Raw genomic sequence first — 23,350 nt, forward strand, 5'->3', positions numbered from 1 at the left:
TTTATACTTAGATTTATATGCGAATGACCACTGACCTCCTGATACAATAGTCTTAGCACTTGATAATTCAGGCCTGTCTGATTTACTTAGTTCTTGGGATATAAATGTGGTCAAATCGGAATATATAGTCACCCTCTGGAACATCTTTCACTTCAGCTGGAGAAGAATTTAATGCAGCTGGTTCAAAGCTGGTGCCACGAATAGATATGACTTTAGTGGCATCTTTCACCTTCAGTGTCTGAATAGCGTTACCTAAAACAAAACAATACCTATTTACTTATCAAAATCCTATATATCAGCAATATAACAAAACATATATATCTATATAATAAATATTTTCGCATTCCGAGTTTCTTAACAATCGTTTCGGGATTCGGGCGCATCACGCACTACTTTGCGTCCGAACGTCTTTAATAATAACACTTATGAGTTTTTGAATAATACAAAATTTCTTGGTATAAATATTAGTAACAATATGAAATGGGATCATCACATAATTAACACTCTGAATCCTAAATTATCAAAAACCTGCTTTATGCTTCGTAATTTAAAAATGAAAGTAAGCAAAGAGAGCCTTTTCACAATTTATTATGTACTCATATTTTTAACTTCCCGTAGGGTAAGTTATAGTAATCGCAAAAAAATCGAAAATGAAAATTTTTATATATCTTTACGTTTCAGAGGTTTCTGAATATTTTGGCATACCTTAGAAAAAATGGATGTATGTGTGTGTGTGTGTGTGTGTGTGTGTGTGCGTAGTATGTATGTGTGTTCGGATACAAATTTTCGTCGACGATTTCGGGAACACAGATGAAGCGATTTGAATAATTCAAAAAACATTCGATTCGTATTGATAAGGAGCCGTGCTGATTAGTTTTTGGCGAAGGCAGGTCTAGCCGTTCCGAAGATATGGGGCAAAAAGTGCCAAAAACGGTACCTCAGTTTTTAATAGAACGGAGCGTCCGATTTTAATAATTCAAAAAACATTTTACTTGTATTGACAAGATGAAGATTTGATCAAATTTTTATAACTAAAAAAGTAAAAAAAAAGCGGATCTAACGAAAAAAGTAAAAAAAAAATGCCAATTGGCGGTCAAAAATGATCATTAGACATATGCACATCAAATTATCAGATATTTTATAGAGATTTTAACAGTAAGTATAAATTTTGTTTTCATTCCTATGGGTTCCGTACCAATGTTTACCCGTTAGACAGCGACGCGGCGCTTACGCGCTTTATATTTTGTTTCTATGCATTTAAAGCAGTACGATTGCTTTGAAAAAAAGTTCAGATCTTCCAACATATGTCAAAATAAAGAAAACATTTTTTTTTTCAAAAAAAAAGATTAAAAAAAAAAAATTTTTAATAATTTTTTTTTCAATTTTTTTTTTCAAAAAAAAGTAATTTTTTGTCAAATTTATAGTTTCTCAAAAATCTTATTTTTTCGAAGTATTTTTTTTTTCAAAAATGTTAATCGTTTTTAAAAAAAAATAATTTTTGGTACGGGAAGTTCCAGCAATTTGCCTTAAGGCACAATGCCCTAATTGCCTTAAGACAGAATTCCACTTACAGCTAGTTATTCTAATGTAATTTACGGCATTCAATTTTGGGGGTTTTCACCGTTACTAACATCAGTTTTTCAATTACAGAAAAAAGCAATCAGAGTTATGTTTTCCCTTTCGTCCACTACATCTTGTCGACCTTTTTTCCATGAGCACAAGATTCTACCCGTTCCATGCATTTTTCTCCTAATCACCCTCTGTTTTATAAAAAATAATGGCAACCTGTTTAATTTAACCCCAAATCCCGAATGTATTTATAATGACACAAGACATAAACTTGTAAAAGGTCCCACATTGAAACTAGCCTCCTCATTTAATACCTTTGATGGTCAATAATGCTTTACAATAAGCTGCCACTAGGTATTAGAGAAGTTGGAAATAGGAAATTTTATAAACTACTTAACACATTTTTTAAAGAGCAAGTGTTTTACTCTATTGATAAGTATTTGAGTTATAACTTTCAGTAATTATTCTGTAAAAATTAGAATAAGATTTTAAGTGAACGTTTGTTTTTTTAAATTATATTTCATTTTCATATTGTTTGTATTATTATCTATTAATTTAAGTTATGTACCATATAATATCTATAATTGTACAATTGTGTTGTATAAATATATTTAACTAGCTGTAAGTGGAATTCTGTCTTAAGGCAATTAAGGCATCGTGCCTTAAGGCAAATTGCTGGAACTTCCCGTACCAATAATTATTATTTTTTTAAAACCAATTAACATTTTTGAAAAAAATTTACTTCGAAAAAATAAGATTTTTGAGAAACTATAAATTGGATAAAAATTACTTTTTTTTGAAAAAAAAATAAAAAGAAAAAAAAATTCATTATTTTTTTGAAAAAAAAAATGTTTTCTTTATTTTGACATATTTTGGAAGATCTAAACTTTTTTTGAAAGCAATCGTACTGCTTTAACTGCATAAAGACCGCCAAATGGCATTTTTTTGTTACTTTTTTCATTAGATCTCCGAAACCGCTAGACCTGCCTTTATGAAAATTTGATCGGTTTTTCACCTTGTCAATATAAGTAAAATGTTTTTTGAATTATTAAAATCGGACGCTCCGTTCTCTTAAAAACTGAGTTACCGTTTTCGGCACTTTTTGCCCCGTATTTTCGGAACGGCCAGACCTGCCTTCGCCAAAAACTAATCAGCACGTCTCCTTATCAATACGAATCGAATGTTTTTTGAATTATTTATGAAATCGAATGATCCGTGTTCCCGAAATCGTCGACGAAAATTTGTATCCGCACATACATACACACACGTACATACATACAAACACACACACACACACACACACACACATACATCCATTTTTTCTGAGGTATGCCAAAATGTTCAGAAGCCTCTGAAACGTAAAGATATATAAAAATTTTCATTTTCGATTTTTTTGCGATTACTATAACTTGCCCTACGGGAAGTTAAATATATAAATATAAATAACGAACTGCATGCAATTGCAGGTCTATTAGCGTTACGCGCGGTTGTACTGGCTCCGAATTTTTCAATTTTTCTATGTGTTCCACCAAGTTTATATGAACAATATTTTCGGTACTAAAAGAAAAAACAATAGGCTTTCGAATAACGCTAATTAGAAGGTGGTTCAACTAAGCGCACTACCGGAAAACATCAATTGAAAAATTATTTTATCTTTTTCAGCTAATAATAAATGATTATTTGGCATCGATTGTTTTACATAATGTGGCCTATGCCAATATGAATAGAACCACGTAAATTTTTTTGCGATATCTTTTATGGTTACGCCAAAAAGTGAGTTTGAAAAAAGGGGCCACTTTCACATATTTTCAATGATATCTCGGCCATAAGGTGAGATACAAAGTTGAAAATTCGTATATCGGTTTTTATGAAATAGACCTATAAAATGACGTTTACATTATTTAAATACCAGGGTGAGGCCGATTCTGTATGGCAAAGCGCCCATACCCTTTAGGGCAGTCTTGATCCGCGCTCAATTACCTTCCCGTAGGGTAAGTTATACTAAAAGGCCAAAAATCGAAAATAAAATTCTTTGTATATCTTCACATTTTAGAGGTTCCTGAACATTTTGGCATACTTAAAAAAAAATGGATGTGTGTGTGCGTTTGTGTGGATACAATTTTTCGTCGACGTTTCCGGGAGTACCGCTCAACCGATTTGAATGATTGAAAAAGCAATCGATTCCTACTCATGAGATTTAATGCTGATTAGTTTTTGGGAAAGGTCGGTCCAGCCGTTTCCGAGATACGAAACATGCGTCGTATCTCGGAACTTTGTACAGAAAGTACACAAATCCGCATTTTTTCGTTCACGTTTTCAGGCGCACAGATCAACCGATTTGAATGGTTTAAAAAACATTTGATTCCTATTGATAGAGAGATGTGCTGATTAGTTTTTGGCAAAGGCAAGTCCAGCCGTTTCGAAGATACAAAGCTAAATGTGCAAACAATGGCAGTTTTTGAGAGAACTAAGCGTCCGATTTGTATGATTCAAAGAACTTTCTGCTTGTTTTAACAAAATAATTGATTTTGAAAAAAAAATTTTTTTGTTTCAAAATTTTTATTTCAATTTTTTTTTCAAAAAAAAAATTGTGTATCTAAAATAATTCAGATTTTATTCTCAATTCTGACTAATGTTCTAATATACTATAAACAAATAATTTCAATTTTGCAATTCAGTTTATATAATTTTTATAAATATCTAACGATATTACAGAATTTATAATGATCTGTTTGAAAACATATAATATTCCTCGAACATTTCGTTACGGTACGGGAAGTTCTAGCAATTTGCCTTAAAGCATGATGCCATGCGCCCCACTAGTCTTTTCTTTATTTTCGAATATTGCAAATAATTTGGATTTCAATTTTCGCAACTCAACTTATATAACTCTGAGAAATATTAGACAAGAATCTTTATTCTAACTCTGCTTCGAAAGGGATCATTGAGTTTTATTCATTTACTTTTTATGTAAACTTATATAAACATTATCATTAAATACATAAGCTCTTATATTTTGTCAATAAAATACGAACAATGACAGTTACAGTATTTATAATAACATTTGAAAACATTTAATTGAATATTTTATTAGTCCAGCAATTTGCCTTTAGGCACGATGCCATTCAAGATATAAGCAGCATACAAAACAAAGTATTGTTGTAAATATTTTCTCAATGTATTCTTACCGGCATAAATTGTACGAACGAATGTTTCAGGATCTTTAACATCAATTATTTCAGAAATAGGGGAAACATCTAACTTGGCCGCTATTCTTGGCAATACAGCCTTGCCAAGGGAACTTGCACCACCAATAATATGCGTAAATTTATATTGCTCTTGAACTGCAACAACAAGTTTTGTCAAGGCTTCAGCAGAACAGTTTTCAAATGCAGCATTTTCCGCTAATAAGACTTGTTTCAAACCCGCTGCTTTGGCAACTTCATTAGCAAGCTAGAAAAAAAAGATTAAGTTATATATATATATATATATATATATATATATATATAAATAGAAATTTTAAATATGAACAATACAACCCTCAGATTTTTAGCACATACAGTTACTTATATACTGCACATTCTTTAATATTTAAAATATTTAATAATTTAAATATTAAAGAATGTGTAGTATATAAGTAACATTTTTGAAATTACACTGAAGATGAGTGTATATATATATATATACTGGCAAACCCGACAAACTCCGTTTCGCCACCAGATGGTTTCGTGAGAAAGATGAAGATTTTTTTTGCTTGTTTTATATTTGAAAAGGAAAAATTTGATTTTATTATACAACAGTAATGAATTTATTTCGATTACAAAAATCGAAGTGTTTTTTAGTTGAACTTCTCTAAGTAAATGAAAGTGAATCCGCAAATTATCCGTTTCATTGAAGTGCACTTTGGTAAACCACATTTTTTGTTTTTTGGTCTGACGTTAACACAAACAAAGCGGATGGTTTTCCAACTCGTGAACAGGCAACGTATAACTGCCCATGTGAAAAAACAATGATTTTCTTAATAATCTATTTGAAATTTATCCCGAAAACACTAAGCGATTGGCCTTGCGACTTGTTATTGCGAACGCAAGGCGAACTGGAAATTGCAATCGTTTGAAGTCAAACAGAAGACCAGTCGGAATTATTGGTATGTCACCAAATCGCCAGCAATTTTTGATTGAATTGTGAAATTCTGAGCGTGTACATCATTATTCTTTGCGGCAAGAATTGCTCGTTGACTTAACCAAGCATAATTCTGATAATTCTCACTAATGTCATCATTCGAATTTTTAATTACGGTGCGTGAAGTTCCAGCAGCTTGCATTAAGGCACGATGCCATGCACAATTAATTTGCTTAGCTATAAATCTTGCGGAGCCCGAGATCCAACGAATGCAAAATTGTCGAAATCGGTTCTTGCGTTCTGGAGATATTTTGTCAGGAAGGAAAACCCGACTTAATTTTATATATATATAGAAGATAATCTATTTGAAATTATTTAAAACAGTTATTGATTATTTTTATTATTAAAATTTTTAATTACGGTGCGTGACGTTCCAGCAATTTGCATCAGAGCACGAGACCTTTCCAACGAATGCAAAATTGTCGTAATCGTTTCGTGCGTTCTGGAGTTATATCGTCAGGAAGGAAAACTCGACTTATTTTTATATATATAGAAGATATGTGTGAGTTTGGTGTTGATATATATTTTGATTCGGGCAGTAACACCAAGAAAAAAAATAACTAAAGTAGTTTTAAAATGCTTTACTTAGCCATATGTTTCGGTCTTCGTTGAGACCGTCATTCAGTGGAACAACTAAAAGATTTTATATAATGTAGGAGGAAATTGATATATAGTTATAGAACTTATATATACTTACAAAAATTAATTATACAAAAATACACTACACTATTTAAACAGCAATAACCAAGCTATTAATAATTGAAACATTTAAACTAATGATTTTTGTCAATTTTTTTTGTTACATTCTAACTGACGTATAAATACTAAATGAATTGTGTTTACAAAAATTTTTTGTGAAAAAGTAAAAAGACTGGTAAACATATGTTTCTGGTAAAATATTAAAATAATAAAATATACGCTTTATTCAGATATGGTGGTGTTTTGAAAAATTGTCTAGGATTATTTTATAGTCATTGCAAAGCAAATTGTTGTCCGTTCTTTTATTTATAGCTGTCTCATTGTGTAATGATATTGGCATCCTTCGCTAAATCTTTTTTTAAATAAATTATTTTCGAAATGCAGGATCGTGGGATTGGAAAAATCTATGTTATGTTTGAGCTGATTAATTTGGTCTGTTAGCTGTGTTTTATACTGGTTTTTGTTTTTGGAATTGTTTTTATGTTGTATCAATAATAAATACAGTTGTGTAATTATAATTACTTAACCCTCCGTCGGTCGGCGTGGTCTGGCCAGACTTTTTTCGACTTCAATTAAAAAAAAAATACTTCTAGTAATCCTATCGACTTGAAATTTCTTGACTTTTCCTAAAATTTCATTAGCTGTCGATCAATAAAAAAATCAGGACGAAAAAATGTACAGAAGGATAATTATAAGGATATTAACTTTTTTATACTTCGAACGGTCGGAAAGGTCTGTCTAGACCACTCATACATTTAGTATGAAATATACGCTTTTGATATATGTAAACCAGTATTTTGTCTTTTTTCATGGTATTTTCTATTCAAACTGCGTTGTATATATTCTTTGCTATGTGTTGTAACATAAATGTTAGTATTTTCATGACGAGAGTTCCTTGAAAACCTACCAAACTTATTGGTAATCGCAAACACTGAAAATCGGATGAGTAATGCACACATTTTTCTACCCGTACTGCGTTCGAATTTTTTTTTGGTAAACCTGTAGTGAAATTATATTTTCACTTTGAGTTTTACAGCTTATTTCAAAGGCGACGCACCTCATTTCGTTTTCATTTGAATTTCACATTCATTTCAAAGGCGCCGAAAAAGAATAAATATTGTTTTTCATTGATATAAAACAGAATAATTAACAAAAAAAAGCAACGATTTTTTCATATTTCTTGATTTTTTTATATAATATGTAATATTTTTATTATAAGCAAACTCAACACATGCAAAAGACGGTTAGAAAAAGAAAAAATCAAAACTATAAATATTTACTACTAATAATCGTTAATATATAAGACACCAAAAACTCATTTATTCCATATAAATACATGTAAAATGAATGGTGGTACAGCCAGACCTTTCCGACCGTTCGAAGGTGAAAAAATATCCGACCGACGGAGAGTTAATTGTAATATAGAAATAAACTTATTGTATGAAAGTATATAGTATATATAATATATACTAAAGAATGCAATACCGGTATACCGAATTACCGGTAAACCGTCCGATTTTTCGGCGGTATTTTTACCGGTATTTACACCAAAAATACCGGTATTTTCGGTATTTTTACATAAGCGCTATTTGATACATAGTAAGTGAGACAAAGTTTAAATTTCTCGAAACAAATTTATCTTTAAATATCATAATCGCATAAACAGCTATATCTTCAAGTGATTCTATAAGATAAACAAATGTCAAATATGATCTCAACTCGTCATTAAACTGAATATTTATTGCTTTACTAAGGGCTACATATTGTGCTACGATAAATAGAATTGGACTGATAGATAATGATGTTTGTAAAATCTTATGTAACTAGTTGGTTTGGTATTTAGCCTTGAGGCAAGTTACATGAACTTCCCGATATGTGTAAATAATCGACTTAATCAAAAAAATGTGTAAATAATATACTTCATCAATCCAACTTTAAAAAAAACGATAATAATGTTAGCAAACTTTGACGAATTTGTAAAATTAAACTACTTGTCGTAAGGCCGTAATATTACAGTAAGTTCTATAAGACCATGATGTATAAAGCCAAAAAAAGTTCCATGAAAATCGGCTTAAATTTTTTTTCAACAGTTAATTACAAGAAAACGGCTCGGTAGATTTTCACCTAAAATTAATCAGTACCATTCCCAACTAATATCTTTCGAACAGTTTTTGATTTTTTAAAATCGGTTCGGTAGGATGAGCTTAAATGTCGACGAAAATTTAACACTTTTTTTCAACAGTTAATTACAAGAAAACGGCTCGGTAGATTTGCACCTAAAATTAATCAGTACCATTCCCAACTAATATCTTTCGAACAGTTTTTGATTTTTTAAAATCGGTTCGGTAGGATGAGCTTAAATGTCGACGAAAATTTAACACTTTTTTTCAACAGTTAATTACAAGAAAACGGCTCGGTAGATTTTCACCTAAAATTAATCAGTACCATTCCCAACTAATATCTTTCGAACAGTTATTGATTTTTTAAAATCGGTTCGGTAGGATGAGCTTAAATGTCGACGAAAATTTAACACTTTTTTTCAACAATTAATTACAAGAAAACGGCTCGGTAGATTTTCACCTAAAATTAATCAGTACCATTCCCAACTAATATCTTTCGAACAGTTTTTTAATTTTTAAAATCGGTTCGGTAGGATGAGCTTAAATATGGACGAAAAGTTTAACACTTTTTTTTCGAATTACAAAAAAAGCGGCTTGTCAGATCGTTGCACAAAACTGACAAACGATAGTCCTCACCGAAATACATCAAATGGCTTTTAAATTTCTAAAATCGGTTCAGGCGTTTTTGAGAAAACGTCGATCAAAAGTCTAATTTTGACAAATGCCAAAAAGACCATACTGATTTTTGCAAACTTTGACGAATTTTTAAAGCTAAACCAGTTGTCGTAGAGCCGTAATATTTTAGTATGATCTAGAAGACTATGGTATCTATCGTCAAAAAAATAATCATAAAAATCGTCGAAATTTTTTTTTAAAAAACTTTATTACAAGAAAACGGCCCGGCCGATCTCTACCAAAAACTAATCAGCACGATTCCCAACCAATATCTATCGAACGGTTTTTGAATTTTAAAAATCGATTCAGAATTGCGGGCTAAAACGTAGACGAAAAATTTTTCACTTTTCTGCCATTTATAAAGAAACGGCTTGGCCGATCGTCGCACAAAACTGACAAACAATAGTTCTCGTCGAGATACATCGAATGGCTTTTAAATTTTTGAAATCGACCCAGCCGTTTTCGAGAAAACGTCGATTTACGGCAAAAAATCTGTTCACATACACACACACACACACACATACTTTTTTCCAAATTTGGTCTCATTCGATTCAGAATGGCTTGAAACGTCGAGAAAACATAAAATTGGCGAATCGGATTTTTTTATGAAAACATAAACTTCTCCTTCGGGAAGTTAAGAATGCAACGGTTTTTTATGTGATATTTTCGCCAAAATATTTTATATCATACAGATTACCCCTGTGTAATCTTTATTTTTTCTAACTTTATACATAACTAGCAAACCCGACGAACTCCGTTTCGCCACCAGATGGTTTCGTGAGAAAGATGAAGAAATTTTTTGTTTGTTTTATATTTTAAAAGGAAAATTTTGATTTTATCATACAATAGTAACGAATTTATTTTGATTACAAAAATGAAGTGTTGTTTAGTTGAACTTCTCTAAGTAAATGAAAGTGAATCCGTTTGGGCAAATTATCCGTTTCATGGAAGTGATCTTTGGTAAACCACATTTTTTGTTTTTGGTCTGACGTTAATACAAACAAAGCGGATGGTTTTCCAACTCGTGAACAGGCAACGTATAACTGCCCATGTGAAAAACAATGATTTTCTAAATCATCTATTTGAAATTTATCCCGCAAACACTAAGCGATTGGTCTTGCGACATGTTATTGCGAACGCAAGGCGAACTGGATATTGCAATCGTTTGAAGTCAAACGGAAGACCAGTCAGAATCATTGGTATGTCAGCAAATCGTCAGCAATTTTTTATTGAATGGTGAAATTCAGGGCGTGTACATCATTATTCTTTGCGGCAAGAATTGCTCGTTGACTTAACCAAGCATAATTCTGATAATTCTCAATAATGTCATTACTCGAATTTTTAATTACGGTGCGTAAAGTTCCAGCAGCTTGCATTAAGGCACGATGCCATGCACAACTAATTTTCTTAGCTATAAACCTTGCGGAGCCCGAGACCTTTCCAACTAATGCAAAATTGTCGAAATCGGAATTTTTAATTACGGTGCGTGAAGTTCCAGCAGCTTGCATTAAGGCACGATGCCATGCACAACTAATTTTCTTAGCTATAAACCTTGCGGAGCCCGAGACCTTTCCAGCGAATGCAAAATTGTCGAAATCGGTTCAAGCGTTCTGGAGTTATTTCGTCAGGAAGGAAAACCCGACTTATTTTTATATATATAGAAGAAAATTATGATAATTACTAAATATTTTTGCTTCTTATTACAATTATAAAATATTATTTTTCAAAAACGTTTTGAAAATTGAAAATACTATAGAAACATCACATTTTTTTAAATAACAATACTTAACAATTATAGTAACTTATTATTTAACTCGACAAAGTATACGATCTTAAATTAGTGTAGAAAAATTATTTTTTTAAAATATTGGAGATTATGCTAATTTAACACATCGGATACAGACAATACAGTTTATTAAAATAATGTAAAATGATCTTTTATGAGTTTTTGGTCTTTCTTACTCATAAGTTTGTTTTTGGAGATAAGTACTCAATATACTCGATAGTGATAATGAATTAATTAAACTGGATATACTTTTGTTAAATTATTATTTCAAAAAATAAACTTATTGTTTTATTTTATTGTTTTTATTGTTTAGTTGAATATAGTTGTAGTTGTATATACATTATTGCATTCCCTAATATATACAAAGAGCAGAAATAGAGACAGTTGAAAAATTCACAATATCCGTAAAATAAAAAATATTTATAACTTACCGGTTTGCAATTTTTGCCAGCAATTAAAACTGTTACTTCACCTCCAATTTTTGATGCAGCTGTTAAAGCATTTTGAGTCAATGGGTTTAATTTTGCATTTGAATGTTCAGCAATTACTAATGTGCTTTGTAAACGAAATTGCTGTAATGTAATTGGCATGATGCCATTAAGAAAACTATCATTAGTAAATTTGATGATGGTTATTATAATATAAGAATATCTTATTATAATAATTTTCAATAGTTTTTATTAAACTTATGTCAAAATAAACTTATTTTAAAAATTAATGTTAATACTAACTTATGTTAAATATCATCACTCTTTAACTTATAGATTGTATTGTAATTTGACTGTTAAAAGTAGCAACAAAAAAAATGATAAATATGAACGGACACTTTCATTGTATTAATGTAAGATTCAGTGTAGAAAAGAAAACATCAAATGAAAAACTGTGATTATTTCCAAGTACATTTGACTTATAAAATGCATACTGCTGGGCTTTCTATTTTGCAGCTTCCATGGGTTAAACAGCGAATAAATTCAAGTATCAATTATATAACTGTGGGTCCAAAAGTTATGACACAAATTTTGTATTACACTAAAATAATCTCTTTAAACCATGTATTATATTTATTAGTGTTATATCTTCCTACCTGCAGCGAATTTAAGAATACAGATGAAGTATATGAGGCACGTGATAACATTTTTGAAGCACAAATCTTAATGCACTATAAATCTAAATCATAAATACAAATAAGAATTTGTTCTTAACACGACCTCTAATTTGAAAGGTTAACCACAAATAAAAATGACACAGTAAATAGCAATCACACTCTGTTGTTGGAACTAATGTCCATAGGTAAAAGATATTGTAAGTCAGGAGGCAGCGCAGTTCAAACAAATTCGGTGATCCGTAAAATGTTTCTTGTTTCACACACGTAGCGCTAGTAAACAAACGTGTGTGACTGCAGCGCCAGACTAATAATTAAAGAACTACGGGAGGCTATCAATGTGCGCTTTTCATGTGTTTTTATATGTTTGTGAAAGAAAAAGGTTATTAAAGAAATGTTATAAATAATATTAAACAAGTTGCAACAAAAAAGTGAAAGTTGAATGGTTATTGACAATTTAAAATTTACTTCAACGTACTTAAAACACAGATAAGCACAATGATAAAACAAATAAAGAAATGCACTAAACATTTATGTGGTTGAGTTGCTTAACAGTTCTTAAAAACAAAATTATAACAAGTGGGGTGTATGGCCTCGTGGGCGTATGGTCTCTACCTTTGCCAGAAATTATTTACCACGTTCTCTTATTAATAGAAATCGAATGCTTTTTGAATCGTGCTCTGAAAACATCATCAACTAGAGGTGCATGGCATCGTGGCTTAAGGCAAATTGCTCGAACTTCCCGTACTTTAATGAAATATTCAAGAAATTTTAAACGTTTTCAAATATATTATTACAAATACTGTAACTCATTATTTTTGCTATCTTGTTTTATCTGAGCAAATCAAATGTAAATCATAAATCAATTTATCTCCAGAACATTAACAATCGTCATTTCATTTCAAATTCAATTTAAAAAAAAATAGTTGCCTATAATTTGCACAAAATTGATAAAGTGCTCCGCAGTCTAAACGCATTTGAAAATAATTCTGTGCGACATTTTCACTTATACTGTGTTTAGCTTGGCGGCATTTTCACATTTTTCAATAGTTCTATTCAGAATAGAACATCTATTGTGATTAATTTTTGCTACTAAAAATATTTTTGCTAGTCTTAAAAATATAATAGTTGAAATGTCGATATATAAAATTTTGAACAATTTTTAATAATTTGCAAATATCATAATAGTTTGAAAATTTGTAAATTTAAAAAAAGTAAATTCAGTGCATTTAATTTGTAATTCAATAACTCCTTCTCCTTTTGGAAACACATTCATAATTTTGTATTAATCAATTGCTTATTAGTCTGTGATTAATTTAATACCGATTAAATAAAATATATGTGTAGTTTTAATTCTTTATTATAGAAAAATTACATTTTTTTTAAATTTAAGAATTAAAGGTTTATCTATTTAGAAAAAATAATCGGAACGGAATGTAACTTATATTTATTGAAACTACTTGAACCTTTTTCAATCTACTTTCTAATTGCAGAAAGATACTACGCATTCCCCATTCCTCGTGCAGCGATGATTCGCACTTAAACGGTTAAAATTGCTGGCTTTAATTTAGACTTTTTTAATGATACTTTTTTAGTTTTAGACAAATTGAATTAAGATTAAAGATAAATTCAGTTAACCCCTTAACTTAAAATGACGAGCAGAGCCCGCGTGCGATTGCTAGGCCAAAAGTGAATATTACGGGCATAACCCGCGTACGATATTAGGGAAAGAAGCAAATATTACGCATTTCGGGCATGGCCCGGTATGGTGAACGCAAGTATTACAAAATATTTTTTCATATAAAACTATAAAACACAAAATTATTTTTACTTTTGTGATAAACCGTACACTATGCGAGAAAATAGTGACAAACGCCGCGCCAGCTTGAACAACTTTGGGCCGACATTTTCGAATCTAAATCGTAAGTTAAAGGGTTAACAGTTAAATTTAATCTCTACCCCTCATAAGAAACTATGCAAATTTTAAGGAATTTACAGAGACTTACTATTATATAATATCTTCTGTATAGTCTTTATTGTTTATGTTAATTAATCAGAATCTGATGACATGGTAGATCCAACATTTTCTGAAACTCGCCGATCATTTTTTACGCTATTTGAGAAATTTCCTCGATAACACACAGAATTTTTATCAGTCTCCCTTAAACGAACTTCATGCAGCAGTTCTGGACGAGGTAGTAAACTCTTCAAACTGTTCCAAATAAATATCGCAAGATTTTCAGTCGTACTTATCTAAAAAAAAAATCGATCGTTAGAAAGTATCATTACACACACACACACACACACACACACACACACACATATATATATATATATATATATATATATATATATCTTGATAGTTTTTTCGACGTTGAAACATATTTCAAAGTAACTAGCAGCCCATTCGTCGAAATAAAAAAGGTATAAAGTATGAAAACTTTTATTTATACGTTTCGACACAAGATGCGTGTCATCATTCAGCAACACAGGACAAAAACACTCAATAAAAACTTTATTTTAAAAAATTAAACTGATAACATATTAGAAACTCAACTCAACTGTGACAGTTGAGTATGGTGCTCGGTATGGGCGTGTTTCTTGCCTCACAATGTTAAATTTCAAAACTTTTAATCAAATTAGTTTTCAAATCTTTTAGTTATTCATAATTTTTTCTACAAAAATGTTTTTTTCTAATATGTTATCAGTTTAATTTTTTAAAATAAAGTTTTTATTGAGTGTTTTTGTCCTGTGTTGCTGAATGATGACACGCATCTTGTGTCGAAACGTATAAATAAAAGTTTTCATACTTTATACCTTTTTTATTTCGACGAATGGGCTGCTAGTTACTTTGAATATATATATATATATATATATATATATATATATATATATATATATATATATAGAATTTTATGATATGAGTGGAACGAATATTAATTGTTTAATATGAACAAAACAGCACTCAGATTTGTTTAACACAACTTTATTTTATGATTACAGACGTTTCGAGACCATGGTGTGTCTCATCTTCAGTGTAATTTCAAAAACAGTTACTTATATACTACACATTCTTTAATAATTTATTTAAATTTCATTTAATTTTTGGTATACAAAAAACACCAACTATTCCTTGCAATGCTTGACACAATACTAAAGAAACATATAACACTTACAGAAATATTCTAAACAAATTTGAAGTACTTATATAGATGGAGACAGAGAGGGTATCATTATAATGTAAACAAAAGGAGTGCTATCGCATACAAAATCGATAAAAATGAAAAAAACAAATTAATTTATTGAAAAGAATAAGATAAATGAAAAAATTTATAAATTATTAATGATGTTTATATAAGTGTCATGTAAAATATTTGTGTCGGTTCTTAGATTTATGCTATTGTTAGTCCGAACTATTAACATTGATTCTGCCATGCTCCGTTTAAATAAGTCTTTCTCATGGAATAAAATTTGGGGATTGTCAAAATCAAACTTATGGTTGTTGATATTAGCATGATCCACAAGTGTACTTTTAAATTTTTTGTTATCTATTTTTTCACATTGTAATTCATGTTGCCTGAGTCTCTTTTCTAAGTTCTGGCAGGTCTGGCCAATATAAGAGCAATTACAATCCAAACAATTTACTTTATAAACTATATCTTTCTTTTTTGTTAATGGAGTGTTTTTTGTATACCAAAAATTAAATGAAATTTAAATAAATTATTAAAGAATGTGTAGTATATAAGTAACTGTTTTTGAAATTACACTGAAGATGAGACACACCATGGTCTCGAAACGTCTGTAATCATAAAATAAAGTTGTGTTAAACAAATCTGAGTGCTGTTTTGTTCATATTAAACAATTAATACATATATATATATATATATATAAAAGGTTTTTTAATAAACTATTTATTTATTTATTTATTTATTTGCTGTCGACGTTTCGGAACTAGGTACGTTCCATCTTCAGTACATCTGTCAAGAAACATGATCTTGATGAAATTTAAGCAAACAATATGTTTAAGAAAAGAAAATGGATTTTTCTTAAATAATAAATTAGTTGAAAAAATAAAATAATAATGTACAGAAATATAGTAATATGATCAAAATGAAAATGATAAAAATAAATTACAAACAGCCGATCTCATAACATCGAGAGAATAATATATTGTTTGGTCTTCAAATAACGATTTTAAAAAAGACAGAACTTATAGTAATTTTGATTTACTAAATTTACCTATTCGGCTGACAAATAACTCATAAATTCAATTTTTGATAAAATCTTTTTTAGTGAAAAAGTAATAACGTATATTCAAACATACAGGTAATTAATTCAATTCTGTCATTAACCTTTTCTTAAAATTTTCCAAAACTTTCAAATTTTTTTTATCATTTGTAATATCCTGTTATATAATCCACTCATTTATTTTTATCATTTTCATTTTGATCATATTACCATATTTCTGTACATTATTATTTTATTTTTTCAACTAATTTATTAATTAAAAATCCATTTTCTTTTTTAACACATATCGTTTGCTTAAATCTCATCAAGATCATGTTTCTTGACAGATGTCCTGAAGATGGAACGTACCTAGTTCCGAAACGTCGACAGTAAATAAATAAATAAAGAAAGAAATAGTTTATTAAAAACCTTTTTTTTTGTTTTTTATTACTTTTTGGATTCTTGTTCGAAACTCTACAAAATATATATATATATATATATATATATATCGATATTCAAAAAAAAATTTTTTATAAAAAAAATTTTGAAAAAAAAATTAGAAACAAAAATTTTTTTCCAAAAGCAATTATTTTGTTGAAACAAGCAGAAAGTTCTTTGAATCATTAAAATCGGACGCTTAGTTCTCTCAAAAACTGCCATTTTTTGTACATTTAGCTCCGTATCTTCGAAATAGCTGGGCCTGCCTTTGCGAAAAACTAATAACCACTTCTCCCAATCATTACTAATTGAATGTTTTTAGATCATTCAAATCGGATGCTCCGTTCTCTCAAAAACTCGATTTCTATTTTCTGCACTCTTTGCTCTTTATCTCCGTAACTGCTGGACCTGCCTTTGCCAAAAACTAATCAGCACATCTCCTTATCAATAGGAATCGAATGTTTTTTGAACCATTCAAATCGGTTGATCCGTACGCCCGAAAACGTGGGCGAAAAATTGTATCCATACATACATACACACGCACACACACATACATCCATTTTTTCTGAAGTATGCCAAAATGTTCAGAAACCTTCAAAACGTCGAGAAATGTAAAAATTTTCAATTCCGATTTTCGGCCCATTACAATAACTTAAAGGAAGTTAAAAATAGTATAAAGAAAAGTATAAACTGTTATCAAACTTCTAATCAGAATTCTGATTCTAATCAGAATCTATTCACACTCCAGTGCCTCATTTTTAATTTTAGAGGGATTTTAGGAAATAATAGCTACATCATTCAACCAATGCAAATATAAATTTTATGGGTACATTTTTACAGTGATACTACATTATATAGCATTGATCTGGTATTTTGCCAGAAATAATAATTAGCAGATTTGGAATACCTATTTATTTAACTTATCATTTATGAAATTGATTTTTTAAAACTTAGATTTCTTGGGTTTTCACTATTTTTCTTGTTTACACCTTTGCCAGGGTAAAGATTCAGATGGTACTTTTTACGATACCCACATGTACCCTGTTATATTAGTTGTGTAAAAAAACTAATGAATCTAACTTAAAAAAAATAGCAATACATCTTATAAAACATTTGAATTACGTGGACTTATTCAAAGTCTCGTAATCTAAATAACAGTGCTCACAACCAAAAAATTAAACATAAACTTCTCCTTCGGGAAGTTAATAACTAAAGAAAATACATTTTTTATGTCGATTATCTCCCATTACCTCCCACGTCGTAAAATTCAAGGTGATGGCTGGTCACACATCTTTATCCATCTTTCAAATATTGTTATTAACTAGTGGTGTATGGCATCGTACCTTAAGGCAAATTGCTGGAACTTTCCGTACCGTAATGAAATATTCGAGAAACTTTAAACGTTTTCAAATATATTATTAGAAATACTGTAACTTTCATTATTTTTGCTATCTTGTTATATCTGATCAAATCAAATGTAAATCATAAATAAATCAATTTATCTCCAGAACATTAACAATCGTCATTTCATTTCGAATTCATTTTCAAAAAAATTGAAAGTTGCCTAATTTACACAAAATTGAAAAAGTGCTAGTCACAGTCTAAACGCATTCGCGAATAATTCTGTGCGACATTTTCACTTATACTGTGCTCAGCTTGGCGGCATTTTCACATTTTTCAATGTTTTCACAAAATTGGAAAAGTGCTCTAAACGCACTTGGGTAACATTTGTACCAGAGTGGCGTTTAGACTGTGCTTAGCCTGGGTAATTTTTTGAATTTTTAATCCAAAATTACAAAAATATTTTTTGAAAAAAAAAATTAGAAACATTTTTTTTCCAAAAGCAATTATTTTGTTGAAACAAGCAGAAAGTTGTTTGAATCATTTAAATCGGACGCTTAGTTCTCTCAAAACTGCCATTTTTTCAACATTTAGCTCCGTATCTCCAAAACCGCTGGGCCTACCTTTGCCAAAAATTAATAACCACTTCTCCCAATCATTACGAACTGAATGTTTTTTGGATCATACAAATCGGATGATCCGTTCTCTCAAAAACTCGATTTCTATTTCCTGCACTCTTTGCTCCCTATCTCCGTAACGGCTGGACCTGCCTTTGCCAAAAACTAATCAGCACAACTCCCTATCAATATGAATCGAATGTTTTTGAAACCATTCAAATCGGTTGATCCGTGCGCCCGAAATCGTGGACGAAAAAATGCGGACATACAAAACACACACATAAACACACACACATCCATTTTTTCTTAGGTATGCCAAAATGTTCAGAAACCTTCAAAACGTCGAAAAATGCAAAAATTTTCATTTTCGATTTTCGGCCCATTACTATAACAACCCTACGTGAAGTTAAAAATTCTGAACTTCACTTGTTTTTGAGATATCGGTGGTGGACCTTCTTACCCGCGGACTTTAAAGCCCCTGCTCTATCCTATAACATTCCGAACAACTAACAATAATATGTTTTAAATAATTATATAAAGTAATATATAAAAATATTTAACAAATTCATTAAAATCACAACAAAAAATAAAGTTTTTTCTAACAATGTATGCACAGATAAAATATGATGATTAAAATTTCAATAGTTGAATACATCAATAAAAATATTCAAAGACTTCTTACCACACTTTGAAAATATGGGACATCCTTATCTAAATTCTTGTGATCTAGAGGCTGCATAATTGCTTCATCCATATATTTCTTCAGTTCTGAGATATTCATAACCATTCCTGTGTGCGGATCAACAGGCCCTTTAAGAACTACTTCGACTGAAATTAATTTCGGTTTAAGTTCTAAAAATATTGCTTATTTCATATTTTTATTTTCTTAAAATTAAATCATAAATTCTATCATAACAAAACTGCATTAAACGCAATTTACCTTATCCCAAAAGAAATACCCATACACTATTGGCAGACATTTATAATAATATAATTCAAATAATATTGTTAATAAACTAGTTGGTAATAAGTACTCTATGTTATATCAAGTAAATCGTCTGATTTTAATTATAACAAACGTCAAAAAAAACTCATTTTCTCAAACTTTGATGAATTTTTAAAACTAAACTACTTGTCGGCCGTAATATTTATTACTAATAAGTTTTATAAGACCATGATGGCCAAAAAAAAGTTCCATAAAAATCGGCTTAAATTTTTTTCAACAGTTAATTACAAGAAAATTCCCAAATTATATCTTTCGAACAGTTTTTGATTTTTTAAAATCGATTCGGTAGTATGAGCTCAAATGTGGACGAAAAGTTCAACACTTTTTTACCAAATTACAAAGAAATGGCTCGGCCGATCGCTGCACAAAACTGAGAAAAGATAATCTACATCAAATACATCGATTGGCTTTTAAATGTTTGAAATTGGTTCAGGCGTTTTTGAGCAAACGTCGACGAAAGTTATAATTTTGACAAAAGCCAAACAATCGACACTAATTTTTGCAAACTTTGACGATTTTTTTAAAATTAAACGACTTGTCGAAGACCGTAATATTTTAGTATGATCTATAAGACTATGGTATCTACCGTCAAAGAAAAATTCATAAAAATCGTCAAAAAAAATTTTTTTTAAATACTTTATTACAAGAAAACGGCCCGTCCGATCTTTACCAAAAACTAATCAGCACGATTCCCAACCGATGTCTTTCGAACGGTTTTTGAATTTTCAGAATCGATTCAGAATTGCGGGCTAAAACGTGGACGAAATTTTTTTCACTTTTCTGCGATTTACAAAGAAACGGCCCGGCCGATCGTCGCACAAGACTGAGAAACGCTAGTCCTCATCGAGATACATCGAATGGCTTTTAATTTTTGAAATCGGTCGAACCGTTTTTAAGAAAACGTCGATTTACGGCAAAAAATCTGTTCACAAACACGCACACACACACACATACACACACACAAACTTTTTCCAAATTTGTTCTCACTCGATTCAGAATGGCTTGAAACGTCGAGAAAACATAAAATTAGCGAATCGGATTTTTTGATAAAAACATAAACTTCTCCTTCAGGAAGTTAATAAACTTTAACTCATTTTATTTATTATTCAATTTTATGTGTAATACTACACAACAATTTTTACAAACATATCTTGTTTCGGTCAGCAACGTTCGGCCATAATAACACGAGTTAACTCGAGTCAACTAACAAAAATAGAGTATAGATAAGTACCATAGAAAATTAAGGGGGTATTTGGGTGTATATTCTAGTGTAGAGCGATGAATTTTAGGTCATTTTTAAAGTATCGTAAAAGAAAGCAATGAATGTTTTTACTATCCATTTTTTACCACTTGTTTATTAATATTATTAAAATACAATACAAAAATTAAAAAATAAAGTTGAAAATTTTAAAAACTGGCAGCTGATGAAGTGGGTGGTCTCAAAAAATTGGCACCTCAGTCTTGACATGATTTTAGCCCTCCTAGCCATACGAAATAAAAGAAATAAAAAGATTATTAATCTACAATGATGTCGCAATCGCCCGAACTAGTGATGAGTAAAAAAATTTTTTTTACAAATTGGCACCTGTTTGAAAAAAAAGTATTTTTTTTTCTTTCTTTTACTGTTTTTATGATTTTCTCAAATTTTTTAAAAATAGTAAAAATTGGAATTTGGGGATAATCTTAGTTCGGGCTATAGATAGGTCTATAAACAAGACTCTCTGAAAATTTCAGGTGAATCGGTCGATTAAAACTCGAGAAATCGTGTCAACAGTACTGAAAAAGTCTGTTCTGAGAAAAACGCATTTAAAGTTTTGCGTGAAACCAAACCAGTATGGAAACCGAGTCAGTAAAATGCCTATATCTCCGAAATTATTCAAATTTTCAAAAACCTTCTCATACCCATATTCTTAGATAGTTAAACTATGAAAATATGAAATAATAAAATGATTTTTTGAATTTATACAATAGAATATCATCCCCTTAAAGGTAGAGGATGATTACGAAGCCTAGGTGTTCTCTTAGGTTTGGAAATCGCGGTACTATCAGTACAAATAGTACTGAAAAGTCGTCATAATATAGATAATGCATAAACAAAGAATTAATTTACTTGAGACTTTCGTGTTTAAAATCAAATTCTATAAATATTTTTAATAAACTTGAATTATGAATAAAACAATGAGATTTGCTAAAATAATAAGTTACCTGTATAATTATGACCATGACCATTATAATTGTTGCATTTTCCATATAACGCTTCATTTGCCTCCGGAGATAACAATAAGCTGAAAAATATAATGTATAAATGACATTACATAAATACTATTAATATATTAATATATATATATATATATAATATATATATATAATATATATATATATATATATATATATATATAGTCCTTTTGGTGGTCAAAAATGATCATTAGACATATGCATATCAAATTATCAGATATTTTATAGAGGTTTTCATAATGTTGTACACATTTTGTGTAAATTTATTGGGATCCGTACCAAGATTTTTAATTTTGAAGTTTATTTATATGGTCCAAACAAATGTACTCGACATTTTCGACAGTATGGAATAACCGATTTGGATAATTTAAAAATAATTCGATTCGTATCGATAAGGAGACGTACTTCATCTTGTCAATACAAGTAAAATGTTTTTTGAATTATTAAAATTATTCTCTTAAAAACTGAGTTACCGTTTTTGGCACTTTTTGCCCCGTAGCTTCAGAACGGCTAGACCCGCCTCCGCCAAAATCTAATCAGCACGTGTCCTTATTAATAGGAATCGAATGTTTTTTGAATGATTAAAATCGGTTGAACCGTGTTCCCGAAATAGTCGACGAAATTTGTAACCGCACGCACACACACACATACATCCGATTTTTCTAAGGTGTGCCAAAATATTCAGAAACCTTTGAAAACGTCGAGAAATGCAAAAAATTTTATTTTCGATTTTTTTGCGATTACTATAACTTGCCCTACGCGAAGTTAAATATTTAGAATCACCTGTGCAATCGATGACAAGCGCTGAACGTTTCTTTCCTGGTGAGATAAATCACTGGCAATGACATTGTAAATGTGGTTTTTCAATACTGCAAATTTTATTATGTTTAATATAATTTTTATATAAAAAAACAATAACAGATTTACACACACATGCACAACACACACACACACACACACATATCTTATATATAAAATTTCTGTAACAATGTAAGTTTCATTAATCCTCCTAAACTATAATTGGATTTCACGAACCTTCCTGAAGTTTGTTCGAGAAATTTTCTAGAATGTTTTGATTCATAGAAATATAGTTAGATTGTAGAAATAAATGGAAAAATTACAAAAAACCGCTTATCATTGTTTGACTTTAAAATATTTAAGGCACGGTTTGACATTAAAAACAAATGACAACTTTCATCTTTCAAACATTTCTATTCACTTATAGGCTAAGGCAATATTAAAATATAATTAATTCATGAATAAAAATAAAGAAAATGTAATGTCTACATTATTATTGTCGAAAAGCAACTGAGATGTGCCATAATTAAAATAATATAAGATGCAAATAATATA

The 23,350-nt window shown here is 30.0% G+C and overlaps 1 protein-coding gene and 1 pseudogene across 1 annotated transcript; both read right to left on the reverse strand.

Moving 5' to 3' along the window:
- Positions 1-35: 35 nt before the first annotated feature.
- LOC113381748 lies at positions 36-12,274 on the reverse strand (annotated as a pseudogene).
- A 1,380-nt stretch (positions 12,275-13,654) lies between these two features.
- Positions 13,655-22,867, reverse strand: LOC113381749 (6-pyruvoyl tetrahydrobiopterin synthase-like). Its single transcript, XM_026620472.1, has 4 exons — positions 22,781-22,867; positions 21,968-22,047; positions 19,439-19,584; positions 13,655-14,386 (listed from the first exon to the last, which is right to left on the reverse strand). Exons 1-4 carry the CDS (start codon positions 22,843-22,845, stop codon positions 14,183-14,185), a joined length of 495 nt encoding a protein of 164 aa, XP_026476257.1. The 5' UTR covers positions 22,846-22,867; the 3' UTR covers positions 13,655-14,182.
- Between the last annotated feature and the right edge of the window lie 483 nt (positions 22,868-23,350).

Source organism: Ctenocephalides felis, unplaced genomic scaffold (genome assembly GCF_003426905.1).
Source record: "Ctenocephalides felis isolate EL2017-DRISC unplaced genomic scaffold, ASM342690v1 CF-g0.4_SCAFFOLD_03049, whole genome shotgun sequence".
NCBI lineage: Eukaryota > Metazoa > Arthropoda > Insecta > Siphonaptera > Pulicidae > Ctenocephalides > Ctenocephalides felis.